The sequence below is a fragment of the Procambarus clarkii genome, chromosome 20 (assembly GCF_040958095.1).
Source record: "Procambarus clarkii isolate CNS0578487 chromosome 20, FALCON_Pclarkii_2.0, whole genome shotgun sequence".
Lineage (NCBI taxonomy): Eukaryota > Metazoa > Arthropoda > Malacostraca > Decapoda > Cambaridae > Procambarus > Procambarus clarkii.
Window position 1 is genome coordinate 45,119,549 of NC_091169.1, and position 16,911 is coordinate 45,136,459.

The 16,911-nt window shown below is 51.0% G+C and overlaps 1 protein-coding gene across 1 annotated transcript in view; it reads left to right on the forward strand.

The window, feature by feature from the left end:
• LOC123755302 (uncharacterized) overlaps nucleotides 1-16,911 on the forward strand; it is a 144,200-nt gene that overhangs the window by 92,001 nt on the left and 35,288 nt on the right. The window contains exon 9 of the mRNA XM_045737791.2: nucleotides 7,866-7,981. Within this exon, the coding sequence (XP_045593747.1) occupies nucleotides 7,866-7,981 (116 nt within the window). The remainder of the gene's footprint in view (nucleotides 1-7,865; nucleotides 7,982-16,911) is intronic.

Sequence of the window (16,911 nt, forward strand, 5' to 3'; positions counted from 1 at the left end):
ACTTCTGCTCTGTTCCACATGTTTTTACATGCGTTTACTGGGGGAACCCCTTCGGCTCCCAGGAGCTATCCAGGCTGATATAGATATATTAGACTTTGGCATCAGTCAATGTGCATGGAGTTCTAGGCCTACCAGGGACCACGAGTCAGAACCTGTCCCCCTCAGAGAGGTACCAGGAGCAATGGCCTATGGAAACCCCCATTTGGTTGGAAGCATTCAATGTCTGCCATCGACCAGATTAGGCACCCAGAAAGGTAAGACCCCCCCCCCCCAAAAAAAAAAATTCTGGTTAAAATAATGCTACTGAAAGCCAAAATAGTGGACAGAGCTCTCCAAATGAAAACGAGCAAATGAGCATGATGTCACCACGTTGCCGCACCGCTGTCTACACAAACCCTCTCTCCCCTCCCAGGAAGGGGGATAGTGGAAACCCCAGACTCTCACGCCAGCTATCCACCCTGCAGTTCTTCGGCTGATGTGATTGGCAATGGTTGTGTGTCTCTGGCTCCTGTTTTACTGTCTACAGCACTGTGCCTTGTGTGGGCTGTTTCCTTGGTGGTGTGCAAGCCAGGAGTAATTTCACAAGCACTTGGGGTGCATGCACCTAGGGTCACCTTTCCTAGGTGCCCTGTAAGTACTGCCCTTGTGGCTTGGGGCCGCCTTCCACAAATAACCTTGTGGTCTACCTCCGCTGGGTCTTTTGCTGCTCGGTGATTGATAGCCCTTGGAGTCAGCTGGGGTGATCATGCTCCCCCTGTTTGCCTCTGGGTTAGGGGTAGTTTTTGTCACTGGTTCGGGTGCGGGGTACTGTGCAGCTAGTTATCATCTCATAGTGGCCGGCTCTGTTCCGCCTGGGATACGTTGTCCTCTTGCTGGATTTTATTTTCCTTTTTGTTTTTGCTGCCTGGTGGGGCAGTCTGGCATTGATTGGTCACACCCTATTGTACTTTGGTGGTCCTCCGCTAGGCCCCCCACGAGTGTACAGTACTCGCCCCGGGGGTTAAGCTTTAGCAGTTTGCTTGGTAGTTCATGGCGCTGATTAGCAAAACCCTGCCTGGGCTTCCCTTAGCGGAATACCACGACTAAGGGCCCTAGGGGAGAGCCCTCTGTGGGCTCTCCCCACAGAGCCTTCAGGGGCTCTGTGGTTCAATGGATGTAACCCCTGGGTCTCCTCTCACTTCGTGCGAGTTTGAAGATTCCTCTGATCCCTTGTCTCAGGGTGGCATTCACTGGGTGTGTTTCCGTCATGCTACCTGTTATGTCGGTGACACATTTGACCCTAATTCTTGCGAGTTTTGTTGCTTGTTCATACTCCAGTTCACACCCAGACCAATGATCTTGATGTGCGGGGTGCAGGCAGCTTCAGCATTGCATGCTTGATTTCGGTTGCTGCAACACGCTAGGTTGGTTGCTACCCCGGATGCCCCGAGACTGATCCGCTTTGGTTATAGGCACCCGGACTTGGGGGTGTTAGCCGCCTCTATTTTGGTTCCGTCCGCACCCCCTTGTCCTTCCCTTCTGTTGTGCGTTCTGGTCCTCCCTCCCTTGCTTTTGTCTCCGAAGCTTCTGTGGGCTTCGGAGTCGGGGCAGGGTTTAGGTGGTGTTGAGACTCAGGCTGTTTTGGGGAAATCCCCTTCCAGTGTGGTGGCAGAGGCATTCGAGCCTGGTCCTCAGCCAGAGCTTCTGGGTCTGACCAGTAGGCCCCCCTTTGTTCCTGCTGTTTTGGCTGCTCCTGCTTTTTCTTTAGAGGCGGAGGGGGACGGTTCGGCCCCGGGTCCTCATGGGAAGGTTCCCGGGGCGAGGGAGCAGATAACTTGGGGGGGCTTTGGACCCTGTTGGACCCTGCTTGGGTTTTTGTACCCTCAGAGCGGGGCTTGGTGTTACAAGGGGTGGGGTTCTCTTTTTCCCCCTCCTCGTTCGAGTTGGATTTGATGTCTACCTTTCCCTGGGTTCGGTTCCGTGATCCCAAGGGTTTTTTGGTCCCGTCTTCCGGAGCTTTTTGGCCTGCCGCATCCCAGCCCATACAGTGCGGAAGGCCATTGCGGATTCCCTCCTGCACAGCCCTGATTATGCCGCCTTAATGTATCCTATTTCTTTCATGTATGGAGCTTCCTGACTCCTATTGGGTTTGTTGCGAGATTCCGGAGTCGTCGTCAGTTACCGACCGCCCCTTTTTCTCGTTTGAGGCATAACATTCGTTCTGGCAGTCCCTCACGCTTGAGTGGCGTGAGGGACTGCCAGAATGTGTTTTCCGGAAGGGTCCTTGGGTTGCTGATGCATGGTTGGTCTGTCTGGGGGTGCATCATGTGTTGTGTCGTGTTGTGGCTCTCCGCTGTTTCTCAGAGCACCACAGCCTTGGTGGCCGGGGATGCACTTTGGGTTGGCCAGTTTCCCTTCTTCCCTGTTCCGGAGTTCAGGTGTCCCATGGCGTCTGCTGGGTACTTTGGGCCGGTCCGCCTGCGGTCTATCCTCGTGCCCACGACGTTTCTGTTTGCTGTGTTGGCGATCGCCTCCCAGGTTTGTCCCTCTTGTGTTATCTTTGGGTAAGTAGCTCCGGGGACCCAACGGATCTCCCCCCCCCCCCACCCAGAAAATCATAGTTGAATGTAATGAAATGTTATTTTCTGGGTGAGACCCGGAGGCTTCCCAGCAACCCTCCCTCCCTCTGGTCGGCATTTTTTTCACATGTTTTGACATCCAGCCTCAGAACTGCAGGGTGGATAGCCAGCATACAATCCCAATCAATACAATCTCTTCAGATGTGATAGGAAACACCGGCTTCAGGGTGGGGTCAGCCTCTACATCAAAGACACACTCATCTGTACTGAGCTGCTAAACACCTCAAATGATATGGTGGAAGTGCTGATAGTCAAAATAGAGATCCTAAATGTAGTTGTTGTCCTTGTATATAAGTCACCGGAGGCAAACCCTCAGCAGTTTAAAGACCAACTAATGAAAATAGAGCACTGCTTGGAAAACCTCACAAATCCAGCTCCGAACATCATCCTGCTTGGGGACTTCAACCTACGGCACCTGAAATGGAAGCACCTGGCTAATACAGTAATATCAGAAAGAATACCAGGAAGTAGCCTAAATGAGCAGGCACATGCAAATGACCTGCTACGGATGTGCGATAGGTTTGCCTTAAACCAGCAAATAGTAGAACCAACTAGGAAAGAGAACACGCTGGACCTCATTTTCACTAATAATGATGAGTTGATCGGGAACATAATGATTACAAATACCTGTTACTCAGATCACAACTTAATTGAGGTACTGACAACCATGGGGAATGGACCTCCAAAACCAGTCCAGATTCCCGGTGGAGGAGATTTCAGCAAATTCAACTTCAATAATAAACGGATAAACTGGGAGCAAATAAACCAGGACTTCACAGAAATAAACTGGGAAGAACAGCTAGGAAATGCAAACCTGAACCGGTGCCTGGAAAAAATAAGCTCAGTAGCACTAGAAATATGTTCAAACCGCATACCCCTAAGAAAAAAGAGAAAGAGATGCAGATTGGAACGGGAACGTCGTTCCTTATATAGGCGAAGAAAACGAATCGCGGAACAACTTGAGAGTCGCACCCTATCTCAAGAACGGCGAAGAAGGTTAGGTAGAGAAATAGAAACAATTGAACTCAAGCTACAAGAATCATACAAAACCCAGGAGAGGCAAAGAGAGCAAAAGGCCATCAGTGAAATAGAGAGAAATCCGAAATATTTTTTCTCCTATGCAAAATCAAGATAAAAAACCACATCTAGTATCGGGCCCCTGCGAAAGGGAGATGGAACTTTCACAGATGACAACAAAGAAATGAGCGAGTTACTGAGGAAGCAGTACGACTCTGTTTTCAGTGAGCCATTAAATGCACTAAAGATTGATAACCCAAATGAATTTTTCATGGATATGATACCAACATCAAATCACATATCAGACGTCGCCCTATCCCCACTAGATTTTGAAGAAGCCATAAACAGTATGCCTATGCACTCTGCACCAGGCCCGGATTCTTGGAACTCCATATTCATCAAGAACTGTAAAAAACCACTATCGCAGGCCCTTCACATTCTGTGGAGACAAAGCCTAGATACTGGCGTTATCCCTGACATACTAAAAACAGCAGAGATAGCACCACTCCATAAAGGAGGAAATAAGGTAGAGGCAAAAAATTACAGACCGATAGCACTAACATCGCACATCATAAAAATTTTTGAGAGAGTGCTAAGAAGTAAGATCACAAAATACATGGAATCACAGCATCTCCATAACCCCGGACAACATGGTTTCAGAACAGGGCGCTCTTGCCTGTCGCAGTTGCTGGACCACTATGATATGGCATTAGATGCTATGGAAGACAAACAAAACGCTGATGTAATTTACACAGATTTCGCAAAAGCTTTTGATAAATGTGACCATGGTGTTATTGCACATAAAATGCGTTCAAAAGGAATTACCGGGAAAATAGGCAGATGGATCTACAATTTCCTGACTGACAGAACCCAATGTGTAATAGTCAACAAAATAAAATCCAGCCCATCAACCGTGAAGAGCTCAGTCCCCCAGGGTACTGTGCTTGCTCCAGTACTTTTTCTCATCCTCATATCGGACATAGACCAGAACACAACCTATAGCACTGTATCATCCTTTGCAGATGACACTAGGATTTTCATGAGAGTTGGCAACATAGAGGACACGGCAAACCTCCAATCAGATGTTGATCAGGTCTTTCTATGGGCTACAGAAAATAATATGGTATTCAACGAGGATAAGTTTCAGCTCATGCGCTACGGAAAAATTGAAAACATAAAAACAGGAACCACGTACAAAACGCAGGCAAATCATAACATAGAACGAAAAGGCAATGTAAAGGACCTGGGTGTACTCATGTCGGAAGACCTTACCTTTAAAGAACACAATAAAGTAGCCGTCACAACTGCAAGAAAAATGACAGGTTGGATAACGAGAACTTTTCACACTAGAGATGCTATACCGATGATGATACTTTTCAAAACGCTTGTGCTATCTAGAGTGGAGTACTGCTGCACAATGACAGCCCCTTTCAAAGCTGGAGAAATTGCTGACCTAGAGAGCGTGCAGAGATCCTTTACTGCTAGAATCCACTCAGTAAAACATCTAAATTACTGGGACCGACTAAAGAGCCTAAATCTGTACTCCCTTGAGCGCAGGCGGGAGAGATACATAATAATTTACACGTGGAAAATAATTGAGGGGCTGGTCCCAAACCTGCACACAGAAATAACACCACATGAGACCAGAAGACATGGCAGGATGTGCAGAATACCCCCGTTGAAAAGCAGAGGTGCAACAGGTACTCTGAGAGAGAACTCTATCAACATCAGAGGCCCGAGACTGTTCAACACGCTTCCACTACACATAAGGGGCATAACTGGCAAACCCCTCACAGTGTTCAAGAGAGAACTGGATAAGCACCTCCAAAGGATACCTGATCAACCAGGCTGTGACTCATACGTCAGGCTGCGAGCAGCCGCGTCTAACAGCCTGGTTGATCAGTCCAGCAACCAGGAGGCCTGGTCGACGACCGGGCCGCGGGGACACTAAGCCCCGGAAGCACCTCAAGGTAGCCTCAAGGTAGGTAGCATGAGGGTCTGGTGCTTCCCCCTTTCCCCCTCCTGGGAAAAGGGGGGGTTGCACAGACAGCAGTGTGGAGATGTGGTGACGTCGTTCTCCTTTGCTTGTTTTCATTTGGGGAGTTCTATCCCACTAGTTTGGCTTTCAGTAGCAATATTTGAACCAGAATAGGGGTTTGTTTTGGGGTGCTGACCCCTCTGGATGCTTGACCCGGTCGATGGCAGACGTAAACTGCTTCCAACCACACGGGAGGTTAACTGCAGGGTGGATAGCCAGCATGAGGGTCTGGTGCTTCCCCCTTTCCCCCTCCTGGGAAAAGGGGGGGTTGCACAGACAGCGGTGTGGAGATGTGGTGACGTCGTTCTCCTTTGCTTGTTTTCATTTGGGGAGTTCTGTCCCACTAGTTTGGCTTTCAGTAGCAATATTTGAACCAGAATAGGGGTTTGTTTTGGGGTGCTTACCCCTCTGGATGCTTGACCCGGTCGATGGCAGACGTAAACTGCTTCCAACCACACGGGAGGTTTCTATAGGCCATTGCTCTGGTCTGGTCCCCTCTCTGAGGGGACCAGAATTTGGCTCGTGGTCCCTGGTAGGCCTAGAACTCAATGCACATTGACTGATGCCAGGGTCTAATATATCAATATCAGCCTGGATAGCTCCAAGGAGTCACCGGGTCTCACTCAGAAAATGACGTTTCATTACATTCAACGTGGGTTTTTTCTCCTCCAGCCTGCTCATGCACTGCCTGAGCCTCCTGGTCTTTGGACCAGGTTCTTTCTGTTCAGTCTTCTCGTTTTGTGGTGGCTCATTCGGTTGGTGATTGGTTTTGGCCGGCTGTATTTTTGTTGGCCTTGGTCTCTGGCGCTAAGGTTGGGGAGCTTCTTCTCTGGCCCTAGAGGTTCTGTTCCTTTGGTCAGGGTCGTCGTTTTGTTCGGTTGCAGCTTTCTCCTTTTCTGGCGAAGAATGTGATGGTAGGCTGCCGATGATGTCCAGTGATGATGGATGCTTGGTTGGTTAGGCTGGGGGTGCATCACGTGTTGTGTCCCATGGTGGCCGCTCTTTGTAGGCCACTAGTTCAGTGATGGTGGTCACTCTTTGGGTGGATTTGATTTCCCTGGTTCCCTGTTCCCGGGCTCATGTCTTAGGTTGTCCACAGTGTCCTTAAGTCTAGCCAGCATGTAGTCTACCCTCATGCCCTTGCCGTACGGCAGTGCTCGTCGTGTTTTTTGGGAACATGTTTTAGGTTGACATTTGGACACGTGGGTTTTGGAGCCCGTACATGGCTCCAAGGCTCCAGATATACCTCCCGGGTATGTTCCTGTTTTTCCTTCTCTGTGGGTAGTTAGCTTCAGAGAGCCAACGGGGCTCCCCCAGAAAACCAGCACCAACGGGGCTCCCTCAGAAAAACCAACGTTGAATATAATGAAACGCCATTTTCTGGGCAAAGCCCCAAAGACTCCCTGACACCCTCCCTCCCTCCCTCCTGTTGGCAGTTTTTTACATCATGCTTAGAACTGAGATGGTGGGCGGCCAGCTCCCCCTCCCCCTTTTCGGTGGGGGGGGGGGTGGATACGCTAACGAGCGGGAGTACTAGTTGCGGACAGGGTTGCTAGTTTCTTTTTATTTTATTTTATTTCTGCAGGAGTTTCTTTGCTTTTCTGGCTATAGATCACAATTTTTAGCAGCTAGTTGTTTGTTTTGGTTCGCCTTTCATTCTGAGTGCCTACCCTGGATGATGGCAGAATATGACATACCTTAAATGTAAAGTGCTCAAAGGCCATTGCTTCCTGCGCCTCTCTGAGGGGACCAGGTTCTGGCTCGTGGTCCCCGGTAGGCATAAGGACTCCTGTAACTGATGACCTCAAATATAGCACATATCAGTTCAGTTAGCTTCAGGGAGCCTCCGGGGCTTCGCCCAGAAAATGACGTTTCATTACATTCAACGATAGTTTTTTCTAAATTGTTTGTTACATTTCCAAAAGTACAAAAATGTGGAGTGTTAAATGAGTTCAGTAGTCTCTATTTTGTACATGTTACATTTTGTACATGTACATGCTCTATTGCTATATGTACAATACTCTAATTTTGAGGAATGAGTTGAGTATTGAGTTACAAAATTTTACTAAATACTTATAAATCACTTGTGATGGGTTATAATCTTCATAATGTTAATACAGTATTACATAGATAATTTATAGGTGAATAAAGACATTATTATTCTTACCGTCTCCTTTGTGTTTTTTTTTCAGAATTATTCCGATCACAAGTAATAGAGTCTCATGCTGCTTCTTGTGACTTGACAATCTACGTGGACAGTGATAGTGAAGAAGTGGGTGGCACCAAGCAATTTAGTGCCAAGGCAAAGGTAGGAAATAAATATAATTGCTGTATTTTCAAACATTTTATTTAGAAGATATTTGTTACTGAATCATTTGCTATAATTTAGGATTATGTTCTTATGGTTAACATATTTTCTGGGGGAGCCCTTAGTAGCTCCCTGAAACTACCTTGCTTAGATGGCTCCCATCTACTACTATACACTTACTTGAGTTAAACTTTAGTGGCCATAGTAATGAAATTAGGTGAAGGGAGCAGGAGGCCGAACACAAGGTATCATCTGGGAGGTGAAATCCTTCAAGAGTCAAGTAGAGAGAAAGATCTTGGGTTTGATATCCCACCGAACCTGTCCCCAGAAGCCCACATCATGTAACACCGTAAAGGTGTTTTGTTTAGTTTTATTTAATATATATATAGTTCATGAGTCACAGACAAGGATTTGAGTGGCGCCATTCTGTCGGCTTGAAACTCACACCTCTAAGCGTTAATGACCTCAAGTCGACCTGAGGTCAGCTCGTGCGAATTTCACCTTGCTTCTGCTAATTCGATAATTGTAGCCTGATAGCCTTCAAACAAGCTGCCAGTTTAAGGAGTGGCTTGGTAGAGGGCCTGGGGCTATCTACTTGTGGGCGGAGTTAGCTAGTTGGTCCCCAAATAAATACTCGGGAAGCTGTAGATTCGAGAGAATAAGACAGGAGAACAGCCAGCAGAGCAGAACAGAGGACAGCATAGCCAGGGAGGCTGTCAGCCGGATGGGGTGGAACAGTCTCTGTCAACTACAGACCCTCCCCCCCCCCCCTCCTTCTCTGTCCAGCTATAGGCAGACACTTGGTGAGTTGAACATGAAAGGTGACTTAGTCGTGTTTACTAGTGTTGTGTGACTATCAGGGGGCAGACAGTTGTAGTGCGTCTCGAATTCTTGGGTAATGACTCACTTTATATATTAATAGTGAACCTTCAGTTTGGTTGCTTGAATTATGATATCTATCCTGATAAATATACTTGATGAATTATTGAGAAATATATACTTGATTCACTTTACTGGTAATCGGATTTTAATTGTTCCTAGATCTGGGATTTTTGGATACAATATGCAAACTAGAGTATATAGTACTTTTCTGGGGGAAGCCCCGTCAGCTCTCCGGAGTTGAATAGATATGTATAACTTTCTGGCATCAGTCAAAGTGCTAGGAGTTCTTGTCTACCGGGGACCACGAGCCAGAACCTGGCCCCCTCAGAGAGGCACGAGGAGCAATGGCCTATAGAAACCCCCTTGTGATTGGGAGCATTCTATGTCTGCCATCGACCAGGACAGGCACCCAGAAAGGTAGGCGCCCCAAAACAAACCCCTATTCTGGTGAAATTATTGCTACCGAAAGCCGAACGAGTGGACAGAACTCCCCAAACAAAATTATCAAACTAGCATGACGTCATCATGTCGCCGCGCCACCGTCTGCGCAACTCCCCCCTCCCCGAGAGGGGGGAAGGGGGAGCCCCAGACCCTCCACGCCGGCGATCCAACTGGCAGTTCTTGGCTGATGGTCATACTGGCTGGTCGAGTGCCTCTGGCTCCGGTTTTTGTTTCAGTTCTGTGCCTTGTGGTGTGGACTGTCTCTACCGGTGGGGTGTGAGCCAGGAGTAAGATTCCACAGTACTCGGGCTGCATACGCCTAGGGCTATCTTCCCTAGGTGCCCTGTAAGTACTGCCCTTGGGGCTTGGGGCCACCTTCCACAAGTCACCTTGGGTTCTGCCTCCGATGTGTCCTTTACTGCTTGGTACTGGGCCGCCCTTGGAGTCGGCTGGGGTTTTGTTGCCCTGGTTTGTCTCTGGGTAGGTGGTAGTTTTTGCCACTGGTAGGGGCGTGGGGTACTGCACAGCTAGTTTTCACCATTAACAGCGGCCGGCTCTGTTCCGCCTGGGTACGTTGTCCTCTTGCTGGGTTTTTCTTTTGTTTTTGTTTTTGCCTGGTGGGGGGTCTGCTTTTACTATGGTCCCCCTTTCCTGTTCTAGGTGAATTTCTTTCGAATTCTTCTGTAGGCGGTACTCCCCGCTTGGCCCCCGTGAGTGGACACGTCCCGGGGGGTTCAGCTTTAGCAGTTTGTTGGTAGATTTGGGCGCCGGTTCGCTGTACCCTGCCTGGGCTTCCCTTAGCGTGTACCAAAGGCTAAGGGCCCTGGGAAACCCCACGGGGACTCTGTGGTCCCCTAGATGTGTCCCCGGAGTCCCCCTCACGTCCTGCGAGTTTGAAGGTTGCTCTGTCCCATTGTCTCAGGGTGACACTCACCTGTTGTGCCTCCGCCATGCTGCCTGTTGGGTCGTTGTTCTTGTGACCCGGAGTCGTCCGATGATTGTTGTCGGTATGCACTCTCCTTCACCCAGGCCACTGGTCTTGATAATCGGGTGCAGGCGGCTGCGGCGTTGCTTGCTGGGTGTGTGTTGCTGCAACGCTCTTGGTTTGTGGCCCCGGATGCCCCGAGGCTGCCCCGTTTTGGTGGTTGGGGTCTGGACTCGGGGATGGGGGTCGCTTCGGCTCTGGCTCCTTCCGTTTCTTGTTCCTCCACTTCTGTTCTACTCACTTCCTCCCATGCTTCCTGCTCCGAACTATAGGAGGGTTTTGGGGTTGGGGCGGGGTCTGATTGGGTTGAGACTCGGGCGGTCTCGGGGGGTTTTCCTCTTCCTTGGTGGCGGCGGAGGCATTCGAGTCGGTTCCTCCAGCCGTGCCGTATGGGTCTGACCAGTGGGCTCCCTTCATTAGTGTTTGCTCGGCTGCCCCGGCTTTTCCTTGTTAAGCTGGGGCTTTGGGGGTGCGGCTCGGCCCTGGGTCATGCCGTAGAGGTTCCCGGGGTTAGGGAGGGGTTACCTGAGGGGCCTCGGCCCCGTTTGCCCCTCTTGGGTCTTTGTACCTTTGGTGTGGGGCTGGCAGTTCCTCAGAGTGGGGTTGTTCCTTCCCTCTGTGTTCCTGTTGTTTTCGGGTATACCCCTCCCTGGGTTCGGTTCCGTGTTCCTTCGGGTTCGTCGGTCCCGTCATTCATGGGGGTGTTTCACCCCCTTTTTCCTTACCCTTTTCGCTCTTATGTCATGATGCTGTTCACGAAAAAAAAAAAGTGTTCAGGTAAGGTACATCCATACAAGGTGTGTAACAAACATTGATGGATTTCTATCTTGGCCTAGTACGCAGGGCCTCAACCATTTCGTATCATTGTACCTGCAAGTTCCTTGGTTAGGGGTGCTTGTCGGGGTTCTAAATAAATAATAAATATAAATGTTTATTTAGGTAAGGTACGTACGTCCGAGAGATTTTACAAAGAATGATGGATTTATAGATATGGCAAAGCGTTCTCGTTGGTTCACGAGTCTCTTCGTACCTTCCACTATTATTGGAACGTCTGTTGATTTTCGATATGGTTTCCATGGTTTTTTTTGTCGGCCTTGTTGGTTCCCTTCCTTCATCTGTTTTTCTTTTGCTTCGTTTTCGCCTTGTTTTGTTTTCGCGTCGTCTCTACTTCCAGTTTCGGCGTTCTTTGTCTTCGTTCCGCACACCTTCCTGGTGTTTGTACGATGTCTGTACGTTGTGTGTACGATTTGTGTGTCCGCCTGGTGTACGAGCCACGCCTCCCGGTGGACGGGTGGTGCGTTTCGTACCTCGTGTGCTGGGGCCGCGTTGTGCGTTTTGTTTACGGGCGGTATGCTCGTGTGTTCGCGCCGTTTCTAGTGGTTTTCTACGGCTTCTTGCTCGTTTCTCCCTCCCGTCGTGGCCCTCTGGATGCTGAGGGTGTTTTGGATTTATGTCGGGGGATGTCACTTTGTTCTCCCTTTGTCCTGCTTCGTCTTCTGCAGGGCGCGCACCTCTGGCCGTATTCTCCTTCGACCTCGCATTTTATTCAGGTAAGGGTACATACTGTGCCTACTGCCTCGAGTATGCATGGCTTTCGGGCACACCTTTAGCACTGATCCTAGTATGTTACTTGGCTCGCCTGTGTCGTGGCATGGTCGTGTGTCTGCTCTGCAAGTGAGGTTGTCTTGTCTGGCGCTTCTGTCGGCCTAGTGCTGGTTCTCACTTTTGGTGGGGTGCTTGCATAGTAGTGCTTGCGGGGGTTGAGCTCTGGCTCTTGGGCCCTGCCTCTCCTGTCAGTTGACGGTTGCGCAGTTTCCTGAGCCTTCTGGGCTCTGTCGTCTTGTTTGCTCCTGTGGGTGGCGTCTGCCTCCTCCACATGGCATTTTGGTGCTTTTGGCTTCCTTTCCCTCTGCCATTACTCGGGTTCTTTTTAGTGTCTGGCTCCTTTGGGTGCTCACTACCTCCTGTGTCCCCTTGTGCGTACCTGCATTCGAACATAAGTACAATGGCCCTGCGGAGGGCCTGTTGGCCCGTGCGAGGCAGCTACTAATTTAAATTAAATATTGCTCTGAGGGGCGAGTTTATTGGGCAGCGCCACTCATCTTGTGAGTAGACACACCGCCATAGCAGCATGTACAACACTTCCCGATAGGAGGAATACCTGCTGGGTAGTTCATCCGGTCACTTGTACCCCGACACAGCTGGGATTTGCTTAACTGTCTCCAGTAAACAGCTCCTCAAACAAGTATATTATCATACATTCCCACTCACTTACATGTCCAACCCGCCCTTGCACCAATAGTGGGGCCCCACCGCCACGTTACGTGGTAATTGGTTCCGCACATCACCGGGCCTGTTACTGTGCCGCTCGGGTGGCGTGTGCCATTATCCCAGTTTCTATTGTTTCGTGGAGATTGGTCAATTAACACAAACACTAAGGGACTACTTATCTTTTGTTGCATATACAGTAGTTTTGGGTGATCGTTTGCGGGCAATGGTGCGGGTTGGGCGCACTGAGTGTCGGTACGGTGCCTCGAATGTCTGTTCTAGACCACACTTGCCGGTAGACTAGTTATTATTCGCTACTCTGCTGGTTATATGCTTAGGCGCCGCCTCAGTTTCCCATAGGTTGGCAGGACTTTTTGTTGGACATACGGAACGGTTTGAGTTCCGTCGTTGGTACTTTGTGGAGCTTTGCTTCTCTCGTTAGGCTCATGCGTTTGGAGCGAGTATCTTCTTGGGATACTCTACTCCTTCCTCCACCCTTGTTCACTGTTCCATCCTTGTTTACTCTTCCCCGCTTGGCGGGATTGCGTCGATGGCTCCTGACTGGAGTGTTGGGTGTGGTGTTTGGTCACCTTGCATGCGTCTTTAGTGCCTTTTGTCCATCTCTTGTTCTTTGTTGTCCTGTGGGGCTCTGCCCCGCATTGCGGTGCTTTTGTTTTCGTTGTAGACCCCTGGGTCTTTTCCCTGTCTGGACACTTTCCTTGCCTATCTTCGGTGCCTGACTGCACCCTCACATAGCTGAGGGAGAGATCTTCTCAAGAACCTCAAGATAACCCTGCTGTCCATAAGGTCCCTCAGGTATGTACGCGCTCCTCTACACATTTTGTGGTTGGTCGTGTGCGTTACTTCCCGGCCGCTCTTTGGGCCGTATTCGTGGTTTTCCTCCCCCATGCTACACTTTTTGTGTATCTGAGTCAATGCTTCTTGATTATCCTGTTTGGTGCTCCGGTGGACCTCTGTCCATGTTCCACGTCCTGCTTTTGGACTTCTCCGGTGTTCCATTTTGGTACCAAGTTCCTGCGATTTCTGTATGGTTTTCTGCAGGCTTCGGGTTGTGCTGTCTGTGGGGGGGGGGGTGGACTTTTGGGTCTGCCTCTCCTGCCTTCCTGGTTCCTTTTCTTGGAACCGGGTTTGCTGGGTTCCGGTCCTGGTTTCGGTTTTTCCTTGTTCCTTTTCCGGACCGGGTGTGTTTGTTTTCCTCCAGTTCTCGTCCTCGGTGGTTCTCCTCTTGGATGCCTCGGGGATGCGTGTATCATTCTTCCCTGCTGGAGCTGGTTCGTTTGCTCCTTTGGGTTGCGGGGTCGCTGTTTTTAGATTCGCGTTTTGCGCTTTCGATCATGGTGTTCGTTTCTCGTCGTTTGTGTCGGCACAGGTGGGTTCGTTATTGGTCTCCCACCTGCACGTTTCGTCTCGGGGGCGGTGTTTGGTTTTCCTATCGCTGCGAAGGGTCCTTCGGTCTTTGATAGGGTTGGTTTATCTTCCCTTCGGGGTTGTTCTGGGACCGTTGTCTGGGATTGTCCTGTCACCTCATGTTGGGTGGTGCTGGCAGAGCTGCGCCTGCTTGTGTTCAGTGTTACAGTTCCTTCTGCTCCATTCCACTTGCTGTCCTGGGCATCGTTCCCCTCTGGCCTGCTCTTGAGTTTTGGGGCCGTCCTGGTCGTTGGCCTGGGTGGTCTTTTTCTTCTCGTTTTGGTCTTTTTGTTTCTGGTTTTGGTTGTTGAGTTAGGACGTGTGGTATCTGCCTCCGGTTTCTTCCCTGTTTTACTTATCTTTTGGTAAGGTAGCTCCGGGGAGCCAACGGGGCTCCCCCCAGAAAACCAGCGTTGAATGTAATGAAACGCCATTTTCTGGGCGAGTCCCGGAGGCTCCCCGGCATCCCTCCCTCCCTCCGGTTGGCGGCGTTTTCGCGTCTTTTGACATCCAGTTGAATCACCGGCGTGGAGGGTCTGGGGCTCCCCCTTCCCCCTCTAGGGGAGGGGGGGGTGCGCAGACGGTGGCGCGGCGACATGATGACGTCATGCTAGTTTGATAATTTTGTTTGGGGAGTTCTGTCCACTCGTTCGGCTTTCGGTAGCAATAATTTCACCAGAAAAGGGGTTTGTTTTGGGGCGCCTACCTTTCTGGGTGCCTGTCCCGGTCAATGGCAGACATAGAATGCTCCCAATCACAAGGGGGTTTCTATAGGTCATTGCTCCTCGTGCCTCTCTGAGGGGGCCAGGTTCTGGCTCGTGGTCCCCGGTAGGCAAGAACTCCTAGCACTTTGACTGATGCCAGAAAGTTATACATATCCATTCAGCCTGGATAGCTCCGGGGAGCCTCCGGGACTCACCCAGAAAATGGCGTTTCATTACATTCAACGCTGGTTTTTTTTTTTTAGGAGATTACATTTTCCTGTTGAGATGATGCTCTGTGCATCTGAAAGGGGTCAGAGTTCCAGACTGTTTTCTGGGGGGAGCCCCGTCGGCTCCCCGGAGCTTTACCGGCTGATATGCTAATGTCAGACTTTGGCATCAGTCATGTGTATGGAGTTCTAGGGCCTACCGGGGACCACGAGCCAGAACCTGGCCCCCTCAGAGAGGCAAGGGGAGCAATGGCCTATAGAAACCCCCGTGTGGTTGGAAGCATTCTATGTCTGCCATCGACCGGGTCAAGCATCCAGAAAGGTAAGCATTCCAAAACAAACCCCTATTCTGGTGAAAATTGCTACCTAAGCCGAACTAGTGAATATATCTCTTCAACAGAAAACACGGAAACTAGTATGACGTCATACGTCACCGCGCCGCTGTCTGCGCAGCTCCCCCCTCCCCGGGAGGGGGAAGGGGGAGCCCCAGACCTCCCACGCCGGCTATCCACCCATCAGTTCTTCGGCTGATGCTATAGGCAATGGTTATGTGCTCCGGCTCCAGTGGTTGTTTCAGCACTGTACCTAGAGTGTGGTGTCTGTTTTCTAGGTGGTGCGTGAGCCGGGTGTGATTCTTCAGTACTCGGGCTGCATGCGCCTAGGGTTCCCTTCCCTAGGTGCCCTGTAAGTACTGCCCTTGGGGCTTGGGGCCACCTTCCACAAGTTCCTTGGGTCCTGCCCCTGCTTGGCCGTTTACCGCTTGGTTTTCGGCCGCTCTTTGTGTGCTCGGGTGTTCTGTCTCCCTTGTTCGCCTTAGAGTAAGGGGCAGTGTTTGCACTGGTGGGGCGCGGGGTACTGTGCAGCTTGTCTTTACCAATCATAGCGGCCGGCTCTGTTCCGCTTGGGTACGCTGTCCTCTTGCGGGGTTTTCTTTTTCTTTTGTTTATATACCTGGTGGGGGGGTCTGCCTTCGTTCTTGCCCCTTGTGTCCCTTGTGTTCTGAGTATTTCTGGTGGTACCCCCTGCTAGGTCCCCGTGAGTGTACACGTCCCGGGGGTTCAGCTCTTAGAAAGTTGTTTGGTAGCTTGGGTGCCGGTTAGCAGTACCCTGCCTGGGATTACCTGAGCGCGAGTCCTCGTAAAGTAAACGCTCGGGACCCTGGGAAACCCCTGGGGGCGCGCGGGTCCGATGGATGTGACCCCAGAGCCCCCCCCTCGCTTCCAGCGAGTTTGAGGGTTGCTCTCACCTTTTGTCTCTGGGTGACTCTCTGTTTTGCCTCCGTCTGCTGCCTGTGGGGTCGGTGACACCTTCGACCCGGTGTCCTGCGAGTTTGGTTGCTCGTTGTGGCTCGGTTACCCAGTTGTGCTAACAAAGCGGGTGCGGGCAGCAGGGGCGTTGCACTTGAGCCTTGGTGGTGGCAACGTTCTCGTGGTTTCCTCCCCGGGAGCCCCGGGGCTGCCCCGTTGTATTTCGTTTTGGGACTTGGGGGTGTTGGTTGCTTCGGTTCCATCCACGCCCCCTTGTCTTTCCCCTGGTTCACCCTTCCTGCCTGTATCCGGTTCCTTACCGTCTGTAGGTTCAGGGCGGGGTGTTTGGTGGTGTTGAGACTCGGGCAGTCTCGGGGAATTCCCCTTCCGGGGTAGTGACGGGGGCATTTGGGCCTGTTCCTCCAGCCGTGTTGTATGAGTCTGCCAGTGGGCTCCCTTCCTTAGTGTTTTCACGGCTGCCCCGGTTTTCTGGTACGGCCGGGGCTTTGGGGGAACGGCTCGGCCCCGGGGCCTGTCGTGTAGGTTCCCGGGGCTGGGGAGGGGCTGACTTGGGGGGGCCTTGGCCCCGTTAGACCCCGTGGGGGGTTTTATCCCCCTCTCGGCGGGGCTTGTGGTTACGCGGAGTGGGGTCTTTCCTCCCCACTCGCCGTACGTGCTGTTGGACGTCGGCCCCTCCCCGGGCTCGGTTCCTTGGCCTTTGAGTCGGTTGGTTCCGTCCTGTGGGTGG